This window comes from Carcharhinus amblyrhynchos, chromosome 5, assembly GCF_965287045.1.
Source record: "Carcharhinus amblyrhynchos chromosome 5, sCarAmb.v2.hapA, whole genome shotgun sequence".
Lineage (NCBI taxonomy): Eukaryota > Metazoa > Chordata > Chondrichthyes > Carcharhiniformes > Carcharhinidae > Carcharhinus > Carcharhinus amblyrhynchos.
In genome coordinates, this window is record NC_137328.1 from 116,211,482 (window position 1) to 116,228,184 (window position 16,703).

General features: G+C 45.5%; 1 protein-coding gene across 1 annotated transcript in view; it reads left to right on the top strand.

Annotated features, from left to right (window-relative positions):
* The window catches only part of LOC145343300 (15-hydroxyprostaglandin dehydrogenase [NAD(+)]-like), an 86,492-nt gene that overhangs the window by 35,101 nt on the left and 34,688 nt on the right, over positions 1–16,703 (top strand). Inside the window, exons 3-4 of the mRNA XM_080189454.1 lie at positions 13,769–13,875; positions 16,516–16,612. Of these exons, the coding sequence (XP_080045580.1) occupies positions 13,769–13,875; positions 16,516–16,612 (204 nt within the window). The remainder of the gene's footprint in view (positions 1–13,768; positions 13,876–16,515; positions 16,613–16,703) is intronic.

Below are 16,703 nucleotides of genomic sequence, written 5' to 3' on the forward strand. Positions count from 1 at the left end.
GAATAAACTAGGCTTGTACTCGTTAGAGTTTAGAAGAATGAGGGGAGATCTCATTGAGACGTATAAGATGATGAATGGGATGGATAGGATAGAGGTGGAGAGACTCTTCCCGCTCAGAAAGGACAGTAGGACTAGGGGGCACAGCCTCAAGATAAAGGGGGTGCGGTTTAGAACGGAGCTGAGGAGGAACTTCTTCACTCAAAGAGTGGTGAATCTCTGGAATTCTCTGCCCGTTGAAGTGGTGGAGGCTGCCTCGCTAAATATTTTTAAGACGCGGGTTGATGGGTTTTTGATAAGAGAGGGGATTAAGGGTTATGGGGAGAGGGCGGGAATGTGGAACTGAGACACGACAAATCAGCCATGATCTTATTGAATGGTGGGGCAGGCTCGAGGGGCTAGATGGCCTACTCCTGCTCCTATTTCTTATGTTCTTATGTTCTTACAAACATCTGAAGTCACTTGCCAGTCGATTCAAGAACAGCTTCTTCCCTGCTGCCATCAGATTTTTAAATGGACCTCCCTCGCACTAAAGTGATCTTTCTCTACACCCTAGCTATGGTTGTAATACTATATTCTGCCCTCTCTCCTTTCCTTCTCTATGAATGGTATGCTTTGTCTGTATGGCACGTAAGAAACAACTTTTCACTGTGTACTAATACATATGACAATAATAAATCAAATCAGTTTATTGGTGTTCAAGTAGGTTTACATTAACACCACAATGAAGTCACTGTGAAAATCCCCTCGTCACCACAGTTCAATGCCTGTTCAGGTGCACTGAAGGAGAATTTACTATGGCCAATGCATCTAACCAGTACGTCTTTCAGACTGTAGGAGGAAACCAGAACACCTGGAGGAAACCCATGCAGAGACAGGGAGAACGTGCAAATTCTGCACAGACAGTGGCCTGTCTGGAAATCGAACATGTGTCCCGGGTGCTGTGAGGCACTGTGCTAATCACTGTGTCATCTTAACAGTAACCTTATTTTAATGTCTTGCCTGAAAAATGACAGCCCCAGAAATGCAGCACTCCTTCAGTATTGCATTGATGTGTAAGCCTTGACATTTGGGCCTAGCAATCAGGAGTGGGGTTTGAACCCACAATTTTCCAGACTCAGAGCTATATGCACAACCAACTGGGCCAAGGCTGACACAGTGATAGGAACAACAGAAGCTGGGAACAATCACAGCCGTTGCTATGGTTTCCCTTCTGTTAGTAAATTCACAGGAACACTTATTTACACAAAGTTGATATTCAGAATGCCTCCGAGTACAAAGGAAATTGTTGAGATGTACAATTCTTGTGGAAGGGATAAAGAACAATTTGATTAGTTCTGCTAACCATAATAAAGAATAATAGGAGAGAAGGTGGTTTTGTTCAATTAAAACAATCCACAGTGCCGCACTAGAAAAGCAACAACCGCTGAGGTGCACTTGAATTCAAAATGATGTTGGATTTGCATGAATCATGTTTCGGCAAAAATGAATATATCAATAAGATACAACAATAAAAGCAGAGGAAATAGAAGCTTACTGTTTAAAATGTTAGATATGGTAGGGTAAATGGGGAGGAACTTCAAACTCAACCACTGGAATCAAGAACAAGAGAATGTCAGATGGCATCTTTCAGTCCCACCAAAGTCCATGCCATCACCGGGTTCCCCAATGGCATGACAGGGAGACAGCCATCGAATTTGGCAAAATCAGAAGATCCCATTGCCAGCCATTGGTGAGATGCCTCCGCCAGGGGAAACCCCGGCACAAGGCTTAAAGTTTTTAGGTGTCCAGATCACCAACAACCTGCCTTGGTCTCTCCATGCTGACACTATAGTTAAGAAAGCTCCACCAATACCTTTACTTTCTCAGGAAGCTAATGAAATTCAACATGATGGCCATGTCTCTCACCAACTTTTACAGATGCGCCACAGAAAGCATTCTTTCTGGTTGTGTCACAGCTTGGTATGGCTCCTACTCTGCCCAAGGCCGCAAGAAACTACAAAGGGCTGTGAACAAAGTTCAGTCCTTCATGCAAACCAGCCTCCCATCCTTTGACTCCATCTACATTTATCCCTGCTTCAGGAAAGCAGCCAGCTTAATCAAGGACCCCCAGCACCCCGGACATTCTCTTTTTCACCTTCTTCCGTTGGGAAAAAGATACAAAAGTCTGAGGTCACTTTTAAAGTTAATATAGAAACATAGAAGATAGGAGCAGGAGGAGGCCATTTGTCCCTTTGAGCCTGCTCCGCCATTCATTGTGAACATGGCTGATCATCCAATTTAATAGCCTAATCCTGCTTTTTCCCTATGACCTATCATCCTGTCAGCCCCAAGTGCTATATCCAGTCATCTTTTGAATGCAAAGAACAAAGAACAACACAGCACAGGAAACAGGCCCTACAAGCCCGCACCGCCCATTTTAACACTCAGTGAGTGCCTCATTCCAATCCTTCTACCTATGACTTTTGTCTACATCTAGTGGACTCCACAATAAAGGGGTGCAAATTTAGGGAATTATATGTGCGCCAGACATTTGGCATCAACTGCTTCCTGTGGTAAGAATTCCACAGGCTCACCACACTTTGGGTGAAGCAATGTCTCTTCACCTCCGTCCTAAATGGTCTGCCCTGAATCCTCAGATTGTGACCCTGGTTCTGGACACTCCCACCATTGGGAGCATCCTCCCTGTATCTACCCTGTCTAATTCTGTTTGAACTTTATAAGTCACTGTGAGATCCCCTCTCATTTGTCTGACCTCCAGTGAAAACAATCCTAACCTAGTCAATCTCTCCTCATACATCAGTCCCACCGTCCCTGGGATCAGCCTGGTAAACAGTTTAAAGTTTATTTATTAGTGTCAATTGCAGCTTCTTCCCTGCTGCCATCAAACTTTTGAATGGTCCTGTCATATATTGAGCTAATCTTTCTCTACACTGTAGCAATGGCTGTAACGCTACATTCTGCACCCTCTCCTTTCCTCCTCCGTTATGTACTCTAGGAACAGTATTCTTTGCCTGTATAGTGCATAAGAAATACTTTTCAGTGTATACTAATATATGTGACAATAATAATAAAAAGGCTGCAGGATTCTGGCTACCATGTTAAAGTTAGAGCCAGGGCATTTAGGAGGGAATCAGGAGCACTTTTTCAAAGGATAGTGGGTATCTGGAATTGTCTCCCTCAAAAGGCTGCTGATAGAACATAGAACACAGAACACTACAGCACAAACAGGCCCTTCGGCCCACAAGTTGCGCCGATCACATCAATACCTACCAATGCATAGACCTATCTATAACCCCCAATCCCATTAAATCCCATATACTCATCCAGAAGTCTTTTAAAAGACCCCAGCGAGTTCGCCTCCACCACCACTGACGGCAGCCGATTCCATCCACTTACCACCCTCTGAGTGAAAAACTTACCCCTAACATCACCTCTGTACTTGCTTCCCTGCACCTTAAATCTGTGTCCTCTCGTAGCGACCATTTCAGCCCGGGGAAATAGTCTCTGAGAATCCACCCTATCTATTCCTCGCAACATTTTATAAACGTCTATCAGGTCGCCTCTCAACCTTCGTCTCTCCAGGGAGAAGAGTCCCAGCTCCCTCAACCTATCTTCATAAGGCATGCCTCCCAGTCCAGGCAACATCCTTGTAAATCTCCTCTGCACCCTCTCAATAGCTTCCACATCCTTCCTATAGTGAGGCGACCAGAACTGCGCACAGTACTCCAAGTGGGGCCTGACAAGGGACTTATAAATGATGCTGTGACAGTCAAGGCTGAGACTGATAGAACGCTGCTAGGTAAGGTTATCAAGGTGGAGCTAAGTTGAGTTGATGAGCAGATAAGCTTTGATCTAATTGAATGGTGGAGCAGGCTTGAGGAGCTGAATGGCCAACTCCTGTTTCTGTGCTTCTGATACAAGAAAGCAGATGGAAATCAAGATGCTCTTGATCGATAGTACTCTACTCCAGAAATCACTGAGATATCACAGAATGCTTACAGTGCAGAAGGAGGCCATTCGGCCCATCGTGTATGTACCAACCCACCTTTTCTTTTACCTTACATATGCCCTATCCCAGCAACCCCATGTGTTTACCCTGCAAATCCCCCTAATCTACACAACTTGGCACACTAAGAGGCAATTTAGCATGGCCAATCCATCTAACCTGCACATCTCTGGACTGAGGGAGGAAACTGGAGCACCCAGAGGAAACCCATGCAGGCATAGGAAGAACGTGCAAGCTTGTGTATATTTAAAACCAGAATCAAATTACTGATGCATGCCAGACCACTGTAATGACTTGTCATATTAGGTTCTTAGCTTTCTGCAACTGGTTCAGATTTTACAAGCAGTTCTTGCAGAATGCATCACTCAGATTATAAATTCACGAGGGATAGCAAATGAAACGTCTGGATTGAACTAAATTTTACAGATTTAATTAAGTGATCTTTGCAAACACTGAAACATCAAATATCTGTTCAGCCATCCTTCTACCCTTATCATTAAGCTGCATAGACTCATGCCCATTTCATTTCTGCTTTCCGCATCAGAAGGGCTTTCTCGTCACTCTGTTTACAATGGTAAGCAAAAAGGGAGAGATCTGCTTCTCTGTTCCCAATCTGCATTCAATTATACAGGAATGGGGAGCCTTTGAATATTCATGAATTACTCTGAAGCTGCCCAAACTCAAGTCACTTTGAAATTACAATTAAAAGCACATGCTTTGTTTGTTTTTATTCCAATTCAATCCAATCAAGTCCAATTCAGAGTCCCAACAAGTTGGGACATTTCCGATCCAAGCTGACAAGACAGGGCTCTCACCTCCTGTCTTGGGCTTGATCTACATGATCCAATCTGATTGGAGTAGGCATAGCTCCTCCTCCAAGGCTTGATCTCATTTGCATCTTAGCCAAAAGGCCGAGATGCCATTTTTAAAAATTGCTTCAAATGAAGCTAAAACGTAACCTAATGACTTCAACTAAGCACAGCATGTCGATACTAAACTTGATCTTAGCCAGAAGGCCGAGAAGCACATGCGTTGTTAACCAAATGAAATAGTAATTGCACCTAAACCAAACATATATCATGCTCAAGATTAGACCAGGGAGACCTACAGGCAGAGCCTTGGTTTGGGAGGGATTTGATTTGATTTGATTTATTATTGTCACATGTATTACTATACAGTGAAAAGCATTGTTTCTTCTGCACTATACAGACAAAGCATACCATTCATAGAGAAGGAAAGGACAGAGTGGAGAATGTAGTGTTACAGTCATAACTAGGGTGTAGAGAAAAATCAACTTAATGCGAAGTAGGTCTATTCAAGAGTCTGATGGCAGCAGGGAAGATGTTCTTGAGCCGGTTGGTACATGACCTCAGACTTTTGTATCTTTTTCCTGATGGAAGAAGGTGGAAGAGAGGATGTCCGGGGTGCGTGGGGTCCTTAATTATGCTGGTTGCTTTGCCGAAGCAGCAGGAAGTGTAGACAGAGTTAATCGATAGGAGGCTGGTTTGCGTGATGGATTGGGCTACATTCACAACTCTTTGTAGTTTCTTGTGCTCTTGCAGAGCAGGAGGCATACCAAGCTGTGATACATCTGGAAAGGATGCTTTCCACGATTAAAGTGGAGGGTCTGAGGGGGAGGCCTAAAGCCTGCCAGCTAAGTTTGACCAGTAAGTTTGAAGGGGAGGCACTCCTGGTCTTTTAAAATATAACTTTGAATAAGTTTTATAGAACATAGAACACTACAGCACAAATAGGCCCTTCGGCCCACAAATTGCGTCGATCATATCCCCACCTACCAGGCCTATCTACAACGCTCAGTCCCATTAAATCCCATGTACTCATCCAGAACTCACTTAAAAGACCCCAACGAGTTTGCCTCCACCATCACCGACGGCAGCTGATTCCACTCACTCACCACCCTCTGAGTGAAAAACTTACCCCAACATCTCCTCTGTACTTGCTCCCCAGCACCTTAAACCTGTGTCCTCTCGTAGCGACCATTTCAGCCCTGGGATATAGCCTCTGAGAATCCACCCTATCTATTCCTCTCAACATCTTATAAACCTCTATCAGGTCGCCTCTCATCCTTCGTCTGTCCAGGGAGAAAAGACTTAGCTCCCTCAACCTATCCTCATAAGGCATGCCTCCCAATCCAGGCAACATCCTTTTTGTCTGGCCCCAATCAATCAGGGTCTTACATATATCAGAGGGCCCCAGTTTGGATGGTGAAGCAGCCATAGGCCAGAATGTGGCAACAGGTGGGCCTGGGCAACAGACCACACTGTTTTCAACTCCTGGTGTATTAGCAGCAAATGGATAGCCAACTGTTGAACTCCCAAGAAATTAGGACTCACCCATGAAAGCGATCACAGTGGCACTGCTGCTTCACAGCACCAGGGACCCAGGTTCAATTTCAGCCTCGGATCACTGTCTGTGTGGAGACTGCACATTCTCCCCGTGTCTGCATGGGTTCCCTCCAGGCACTCCGGTTCCGTCCCACAGTCCAAACACTATTCTCAAAACAACAGTGTTGTCTTAACAGGGTGGATGCGGAAAGGATGTTTCCTCTTGCGAGAGAATCCAGAACTAAAGGTCGCTGCTTAAAAATAAGGGGTCGCTCTTTTAAAACGGAGATGAGGTGAAATGTCATTTCTCAGAGGGTTGTGAGTCTTTGGAACTTCTTCCAGGAAAGGCAGTGGACACAGAGTCTTTGGGGGGATTTTTCCTGTCCTGTCCGTCATGGGATCAGAGCAGGCGAGCGGTGAGGGGTGAGGGGCGCGGACCATGCAAAAGGCCATTGACCTTGGGCTGGATTTCCCAGTTTTGGGGCGAGACCGGAAAATCCCGCCCCTTAAATCTTTGTAAGGTCGAGGTGGCTGGATTCTTGGTTAGCACGGGGGTGATAGCCTTTGGGGCTAGGCAGGGTGCGGATATGAGGTTCAGTCTCAGATGAGCCATGATTTTATTAAATGCAGAGCCAGCACAAGAGGCCAAATGGCCTACCCCTGCTCCTTGTTCATATTATCGTATTTAGCCCCAAATCAGACAGATAACAATGAAATCACAGGGAAAAATCGAGCAGTGGTGTCTATAGCTGCTCTCCCATCCCAGTTTTATTAATTTGCCCATCCCTACGCCATAAGGATCACTTCCCTTCCTATCACACAGAAATGCTGGAAGTCGGTCCACCTCGTGTCCAATGAGAGGCATACACGCGATGGGTCGTACTGGGGCTGCTCTTGGTTGTTCGGGATTGGCCTAGTGCTTCATGTCGTTAGTGTGTGCCTAAACTGGACCAGATACTGGGCAAGACGACAGCTCAGTGACTATCGCTGATTGCTGTGCAGACACATGGATTTGGGCCGGTGTCTGTGGGAGTTTGCGCATTCTCCCCGTGCTTGCGTGGGTTTTCTCCGGGTGCTCCGGTTTCCTCCCACACCCCAAAGATGTGCTGTTAGGCTGATTGGCAGGAATAAATTGTCCCTAAATTAGTTTCCCTCGATGTGGATGGCCATAAAACATTAGACAAGGGTCATGGGTGGAGTAGGGGGACTGGTGGTGTTAAGATGGCAGCGCGGGCTCGTTGGGCCGAAGGGCCTGTTTCCCGGGCTGATTTCATTCTTTGTTGAGAGGCGAGGGTCCATTTCCCTTCATCTGCCAGTGGTGCCTGGGGTGGCTGCAGGAAGGTCTGAAAGGCTTCTCATGAGGAAGGAGCACAGGAAGAATAACTACTAGCCTCAGAGGAGTGTGGGGGCCAGATTATTGTATTATTGATCAATAAAGGTATCAAGGGTTATGGGGAGAAGGCAGGAGAATGAGAATGAGAATCGTATCAGCCATGGAGTACTGTGTGCAGTTTTGGGCGCCGCACCTGCGCAAGGATATTTTGGCCTTGGAGGGAGTGCAGAGGAGGTTTACTAGGCTGATACCGGAGTTGAGGGGGTTGAGCTATGAGGAGAGGCTGAATAAACTAGGCTTGTACTCGTTAGAGTTTAGAAGAATGAGGGGAGATCTCATTGAGACGTATAAGATGATGAATGGGATGGATAGGATAGAGGTGGAGAGACTCTTCCCGCTCAAAAAAGACAGTAGGACTAGGGGGCACAGCCTCAAGATAAAGGGGAGGCGGTTTAGAACGGAGTTGAGGAGGAACTTCTTCACTCAAAGGGTGGTGAATCTCTGGAATTCTCTGCCCGTTGAAGTGGTGGAGGCTGCCTCGCTAAATATTTTTAAGAAGCGGGTTGATGGGTTTTTGATAAGAGAAGGGATTAAGGGTTATGGGGAGAGGGCGGGAAAGTGGAACTGAGCCACGACAGATCAGCCATGATCTTATTGAATGGCGGGGCAGGCTCGAAGGGCTAGATGGCCTACTCCTGCTCCTATTTCTTATGTTCTTATGACTGAATGGCAGAGCAGACTCGATGGGCCGAACAGCCTAATTCTGTTCCTATATCTTATGATCTTACAGTCCATTTTGGCCAACACTTACTGAAAGCCCCATTAACAAAGTTTTCAGTAAAAGATCAGGACCCAGAAGGTATGAGTTTAAGTTGCACTTCAGGCACTTGAGTCCCAAATCTAGGCTGATGCTTCAGTGCGGTACTGAGGGAACCCTACACTTTCAAAGGTGTTATCCTTCAAATGAGACATTATCATAGGTTCCCTACAGTGAAAAAGGGGGCCATTTGGCCCATCAAATCTGAACCAACAACAATCCCACCTAGGCCCTATCCCATTAACCCCACATATTTACCCCACTAATCCCTCTAACCTACCCGTCCTGGGACACTAAGGGGCAATTTAGCATGATCAATCCACCTAACCCCCACATCTTTGGACCGTGGGAAGAAATCAGAGCACCCGAAGGAAACCCAAGCAGACATGGGGAAAATGTGCAAACTCCACACAGACAGTGACCCAAGGTGGGAATCGAACCCAGGTCCCCAGAGCTGTGAGATAACAATGCGAACCGCTGTGCCACCATGCTGCCTGTAAACTGAGGCCCTGCCGACTCTCTCAGGTGGTGGAAAAAGATCCCGTGGCAACATGCAAGAGAGAGTCGAGGAGTTATTTATTGTGTCCCAGACAATGCTTATCCGTCAATCAATGTCAGTAAAACAAGCTCTATCTTTGAGGCAATCTCCCCATTGTCCAAAGGTGAATAATCATGGCTTATGCCTTGGTAATACTTGAGGTAACAAGAGGAGGCAAGCCCCAAGGACTACCTCCCAGTATAAGAGCATAAGAACTAGGATCAGGAGTAGGCCATTCAGCCTTCCAGCCTGCTCCACCATTCAATAAGATCATGACTGATCTTTCCGTGGACTCAGCTCACTTACCCGGCCGCTCAGCATAACCTTTAATTCCTTTATTGTTCAAAAATTTATCTACCTTTGCCTTAAAAACATTCAAATATAGGGATTGAACCCATGTTGTTGGGCTGTAAAACACTCTAACCATCCACCAACCACTCAGCCGTATACACATAAAACAAATCATTCAGTCATTATTAAATTGTAGCTTGAGGGAGTTTGCTGTGTCCAAACTTTCTGTCCTGCTTTGTACATTGTAACAATGATTACATCTATAAACCTTCACTGTCCCTAAAGTCAAAGAATCACAGAACTATTACAGTGCAGAAATGGGCCATTTGGCCCATCATGTCTGCACTGGATCTCTAAGGCACTTCAATGAAGGGTGCTATCTAAATGCAATTCTTACTTTCTGTTCTGCCTCATTAATTGGCCCCCCTCCCACATATCTTTTGATGCTGGAGCCTTGGCCTTAATGCAGCAAGAACTGGACTCACCTCGGGATCTCTCACCAGCTCTCCCTTCGTGGCTGGGAACTGGGCAAGAGTATGTAACGATGCCCCAAGCCCAGGGAAGTGGGCAGGGATTGTTCCTATGTAGAGATGGTGGGCAAATGAATATTTAACCAGTATTATTTTAAATTAAACAAGTCATTACCTTTTGTTCAGTTTTCGCTTACGGAAGGAAGAATCCTGAAACAAACTCACAGCAAAAGCTTTTAGCATCTTAGTGTGTACATGTGCAGTGCTTTTTGATGGAGATAGATCTGGATGGTGGAACAGAAAAAGACAGCTTGGATAGGAGGTTTTTCATGGGATCATAAAGACAGCTCAGTGGAGGTGAATGTTAAGGCCACTTACCAATGTTAAGGCCTCTTATCTCATTTACTCAGCTATGGGACATGGCTGTCACTGGCTGGCCAGCATTTATTGTCATAGAAACATAGAACATAGAAACATAGAAAAGTACAGCACAGTACAGGCCCTTCAGCCCACGATGTTGTGCCGAGCTATGTCCAAACCCAAGATCAAGCTATCCCACTCCCTATCATTCTGGTGTGTTCCATGTGCCTATCCAATAACCGTTCGAAAGTTCCTAAAGTGCCCGACTCCACTATCACAGCAGGCAGTCCATCCCACACCCCAACCACTCTCTCAGTGAAGAATCTACCTTGGACATCCCTCCCGTATCTCCCACCATGAACCTTAAAGTTATGCCCCCTAGTAACAGCTATATCCACCCGAGGAAATGGTCTCTGCACGCCCACGCCATCTATCCCCTTCATCATCTTATAAACCTCCATTAAGTCGCCTCTTATCCTCCTCCGCTCTAAAGAGAAAAGCCTTAGCTCCCTCAACCTTTCCTCATAAGGCCTACCCTCCAAACCAGGCAGCAACCTGGTAAATCTCTTCCGCACTCTCTCCAATGCTTCTCATAATGAGGTGACCAGAACTGCACACAATATTCCAAATGTGGTCTCACCAAGGTCCTGTACAGTTGTAGCATAACCGCATGGCTTTTAAATGCAACCCCCTGTTAATAAACTTTAACACACTATAAGCCTTCTTCACAGCTCTATCCACTTGAGTGACAACCGTCAGAGATCTGTGGACATCTGTCCATCCCTCATTGCCCGGGGACAGTCAACAGTCAACCACATTGCTGTGGCTCTGGAGCCACACGTAGGCCAGGCCAGGTGAGGATGGCAGATTTCCTTCCCTAAAGAATGGTGAGCCAGATGGGTTTTTCCAACAATGCCCTCCATACCAGGCAACATCCTGGTAAATTTTTTCTGTACTCTTTCCAAACCCTCCGCATCTTTCCAGTCTGGAGGAGCATAATCTGCTCCAGGCTTCTCAAAACGAGCCTGGTCCACTAATATTTTGGATCTCTCTCCTCTCCCATGGTCTCCCACCTTCTCATCCCAATGCCTCCCAAGAACATTTAGTAGATTCTTAATTCAAAGTTTTTTTTATTGATTTCACATTGCACCATCTGCTGTGGTGGGATTTGAACCTGGGTCCCCAGAACATCAGCCGAGTTTCTTGATTAATAGTTGAGAGATAATCACCAGAATATCCCTTCCCCTAAAGTAGAGGACTGTAGAAGTAGGCCAGTATTAGCTCACAAATAGCTCTTCTGGTTGCCACAAGTGTAATTGCCCAGCAGGACAGTTGGAGCAGCACCTTGAATCAGGTACTAGGCTCTGTAAAATATAAACCAAAATCCTGTGATGTATGTAGGATCCTGAACCTTGCCCTGATTTGGATGAATTGGCTTCTCTCAGCTGGGAATTGAACTGAAGAGGAACACAAAAGCGCAAGTTCCTGTTTAGTATTAAGTTTCTAGAACAAAGAGCAAAGAAAATTGCAACACAGCAACAGGCCCTTCAGCCCTCCAAGCCTGCACTGACCATGGTCTCCATGTGAACTAAAACCCTCTGCCCTTGGGGGGACCATAACTCTCTATTACAGCTCCAGGGACCCAGGTTCGATTCCCAGCTTGGGTCACTGTCTGTATGGAGTTTGCACATTCTCTCCGTGTCTGCGTGTGTTTCCTCCGGGTGCTCTGGTTTCCTCCCACAATCTGAAAGACATGCTGGTTAGGCGCATTGACCCGAACAGGTGCTGGAGTGTGGCAACTAGGGGAATTTCACAGTAACTTCATTGCAGTGTTAATGTAAGCCTTACTTGTGACTAATAAATAAACTTTTAACTTTACTTCATTCCTGCATTTGTCCAGACACCCCTTAAAACTCACTATTGTATCTGCTTCCACTACCTCCCCTGGTAGTGAGTTCCAGGCACCCACCACACTCTGTGTAAAAAAAATCTGCCTCGTACATCTCCTTTAAACCTTACCCCTCACATCTTAAACTTATCACCCCTAGTAATTGACTCTTCCATCCTGGAAAAAAGCTTCTGACTATCCATTTTGTCCATGCTCCTCATAATCTTGTAGACTTCAATCAGGGCACCCCTCAAACTCTGTCTTTCCAGTTTCAAGTTTCTCCAACCCCTCCTCATTGCTAATGCCCGCCATACCAGGCAATATTCTGGCAAATCTTTTCTGTACCCTCTCCAATGTCTCCACATCCTTTTGGTCTGGGGAAGCAAGATCTGCTCCAGGATTCTCAAAACCAGCCTGGTCCGCAAATGTTTTGGATCTCTCGCCTCCCCCATGGCCTTCCACCTTCCCACCCCAAATGGGCCGAACTTCCTCAGGCCCAGGGGCATGGTCAGTTACCTTGGTAACCTGTAGCTGATGAGTTGCTCTGAAGAGATGTCTGACATCGCCCTTCCTGATGCTATGCCTCCCAGGTGCCTTAATGAAACAGGTCTCCTGTCTGGATGACCAGTCAGAGATTTTCAGCCTTTGTTGTCCATCTTAATGTTTCGACGATAAGGCAATGGAATGCTCTTATTGCAAACAAGAAAGAAAAGAACCTGACACAAAAAAATGCCAGAATCTCTCCACAGCTCATTCAGCATTGGCAGATTAGACAAACTAGTCTTCAAGCATATTCTTTCTGAGTCAAAGCAGAGACCAGAATTGAAGTGGTAGCTGTCAGTCTCTCCACACGTACATTGCGGATGGGAATTTAATTCATACCTGCATTACAAATTGCGCACTAAGCAAGTAAAAGCTGTATGAATTCACAACATCACAATGGTTAGCACTGCTGCCTCACAGCATCAGAGACCTGGGTTCAGTTCCACCTTCAGATCATTGCCTGTGTGGCGGGTGCACATTCTTCCTGTGTCTGCGTGGGTTTCCTCTGGGTGCTCCAGTTTCCTCCCACAGTCCAAAGATGTGTGGGTTAGGTTGATTGGCCATGCTAAATTGACACTAGTGTCAGGAGGATTAGCAGGGTAAATATGTGGAGGGGTTACAGGAACAGGGCCTGAGTGGGATTGTGGTCAGTGCAGACTCAATGGGCTGAATGGCCTCCTTTACACTGTATGCTATCTACCAGCAATCTAAATACTTTAATGTCCTTTGCTGTAGGAAGCTACAGGGAAACAACAGTTTCTAAATCTGATCAATCAAATCAGAAGGGGTGGCACAGTGGTTAATTCTGCTGCCTCACAGCGCCAGGGGCACAGGTTTGAATCCAGCCTTGGGTCACTGTCTGTGTGGAGTTTGCACATTCTCTCCGTGTCTGCATGGGTTTCCTTCGGGTGATCTAGTTTCCTCCCACATTCCAAAGGTGGAAAGGTTAGGTGGATTAGCCATGCCAAATTGCCCCTTAATGTTCAAAGATATGTAGGTTAGGTCGTAAATGTGTGCGGTTACAAGGATAGGGTGGGGGAAGGTGCCTGGATAAGATGCTCTTGCCTAGGTAAGATGCTCTTTTGAAGAGTTAGTGCAGATCCGATGGGCCGAATGGCTTCGTCTGCACTGTAGGAATTCTGTGATTGTATGAAAAACCGTTCGCCGTTTCTTCCAGATGTTTTTTGTGAAACGGTGCAGACGTTTGGAAGACTAGATGTACTGTGCAACAATGCTGGCATAAACAATGAAAGTTCCTGGGAAAAGACCATATCTGTCAATCTAGTAAGTATGGTACAATGAGACATTATTTCCATGCCAAATCTACCTTCGACGTCCAGGGACAACTATTTTTAAAATCCTGTCTTTGAAATCATTGTTTCATTTGTTGCTCCCATTACATCTTTACCCTTGTTGGAATTCTGCCTCCGTAAGTGGTAAATTCTCCCTCAGTGAACAGAACAGGCACCAGAGTGTGGCAATTAGGGGATTTTCACAGTCACTTCATTGCAGTGTTGAAGTTTTTTTAAGTTTATTTATTTGTGTCACAAGTAGGCTTATATTAACACTGCAATGAATTTACCATGAAAATCCACTGGTCGCCACAGTCCAGCGCCTGTTCGGGTACACTGAGGGAAAATTTAGCACGGCCAATGCATTTAACCTGTACGTCTTATAGACTGTGGGAGGAAACCGGAGCACCCGGAGGAAACCCACAGGGAGAATGTGCAAACCCTGCACTGACGGTGACCCAAGCCGGGATTCGAACTCGGGTCCTTGGCCCTGTGAGGCAGCAGTATTAACCACTGTGCCACCCATAATGTAAGCCTACTTGAGGCAATAATAAATAATGAATAAATAAATATTGCTCTCCCTCAGCTAAGGTCAAAGTTTATTCCATTTTCTTCCTTATGTTCCTCTTGTTAAACCTCGTTTCAGGCAAAAAAACTGTGTGTTCTACTGCCACACACCAAGAAAGATATATGGAGGGAGAGGAGCATCGATGCAGCAGAATGCAAGTCAAGATAAATGGGTTTAGGACATTGAGTGGGCTTCTACTGAAGGCATCAAAGAATATTAAGCAGTGAGCTCATTCAGATGTTTCAAATGATTGAAGGATTTGACAGGGTGGATAAAGAGCAGCCATTTCCTCCCTTGGGGAATCCAGAACGCGCTTAAAATTAGAGTAAGCAATAATGTCAGGAAGCATTTATTTACATATAGGGTAATGGAAACATGTTGAGGTAAGGGAACAATTGCTAATGTCAAAACAAATTGACAGATTCCTTGTTAGTCGCTGGAACCAAAGCAGGGAAATGTGGTCAGCCAAGATCTAACTGAATAATGCAACAAACTCATGGAGCCGAATGGCCCCCTCCTGTTCCTATGTCTGTTGCTGTGTGAACTATGTTACTTTTTTTAATTATTTCACAGGACATGGGCGTCGCTGCATGGCCAGCATTTATTGCCCCTCCCCAGTTGCCCTCGTTCAGAGAGGGAAGTTGAGAGTCAACCATATCGCTGTGGCTCCGGAGTCACATGTAGGCCAGACCAGTTAAGGACGGCAGATTTCCTCTCCTAAAGGACTTTATTGAACCGGATGGGTTTTTTTCTGACAATCGACAATGGCTTCGTGGTCATCAGTAGATTCTTAATTCCAGATTTTTTTTTGTTGAATTCAAATTCCACCATCTGCCGTGATGGGATTCAAACCCGGGTCCCCCGGACATTAACTGAGTTTCTGGATAGTCTAGCAATAATACCACTGGGCCATTGCCCCCCCCCCAGTGCAGAATGTCTGCAGAATTTAGCTGATGTAACAATAGGTTATTACACATTCAAGCAAGTGGCGGGGGAAGTGTTTTGATATTGAGTGTGTGTTGAAATAAGTACCGCAATACTTCCCCATTTTACTAGTTTTACTTATCAAGTAGTTGCTGACTTGTTATAAAGGTATTGTTTAGCTGAGTAAACAGTTACACAGTTGGACGATTTATGGATCTTTCATGAATTGAGGGTGTGTTAGTGGGTCAGTCAATATTGGTTTCATTGCACTTTACTGCAGTATGTATGGACATCCCGTGATGCAGTGGACAGCAGCTCCGCCTCTGAGTCAGAAGCACTGGGTTCCCACCCCAGTGCTTGATTACCAAGGAAGGTGCGTTTATAACATGAACAAACAGGTTGTGTATCAATATGAAACACACACGAATGGCAGGCAGTAAGAGCAGGAGACCTTCCTGGTCAGCCATGCGATGGATAGAAAGGTGGAGTCTCCACCATCACTATCCCTAACTGCGGGCTGCATGTGGATGTAGAAGTGTATACTGCCACGACTCACAGGACTGCCCAAGTGATCACCAACACTCCATCAGCACAAGAACACATAAAGTATTTGAAAGATAATTTTCTATTTGTTGTTCAGGGGCAGCCTGGTAACACTGCTGCCTCACAGCACCAGGGACCCAGGTTCAATTCCAGCCTTGGAATTTTCATTTGTGTGGAGTCTGCACATTCTCCCCATGTCTGCATGGGTTTCCACCGGTTTCCTCCCACAATCCAAAGATGTGCAGGTAAGGTGGATTAGCCATGGCAAATTGCCCCTTAGTGTCCCGGGATGCGTAGATTAGATGGATTAGCTATGGTAAATGAGTGGGCTGACGGGAATAAGGCATGGAAAAGGACCTGGGTAAAATACTCTGTCAGAGGGTTGGTGCAGAGTCAATGGACCAAATGGCATCTTTTTGCAGTATAGCGATTCAATAAAAAACACAACTATCAGAATGTTTAATCCATTCGAAATTTCCCTCTAACAACTGCAGGGTGAGCGGTGACTGGGATTTGCTGCAGAAATTAAATCGTATCAAATTTGCCGAATTAATTTCACACCACAACTGTTTGTGTGTTGTGTGTGTACTTACGCAGGTAGCATTGATACAAGCAAGTTACCTGGCTTTGGAACATATGAGGTGTGATCATGGTGGGAAAGGTGGCAGCATTGTAAACGTGGCTTCCATGTCAGGTAAGAATTGAAAGATGTCTCAGAGACTTTCTTAATGTAATTTGTTGCAAAGTTGAATAGATTGTTAGAATTTGGTGTTTGTAAAATGGTT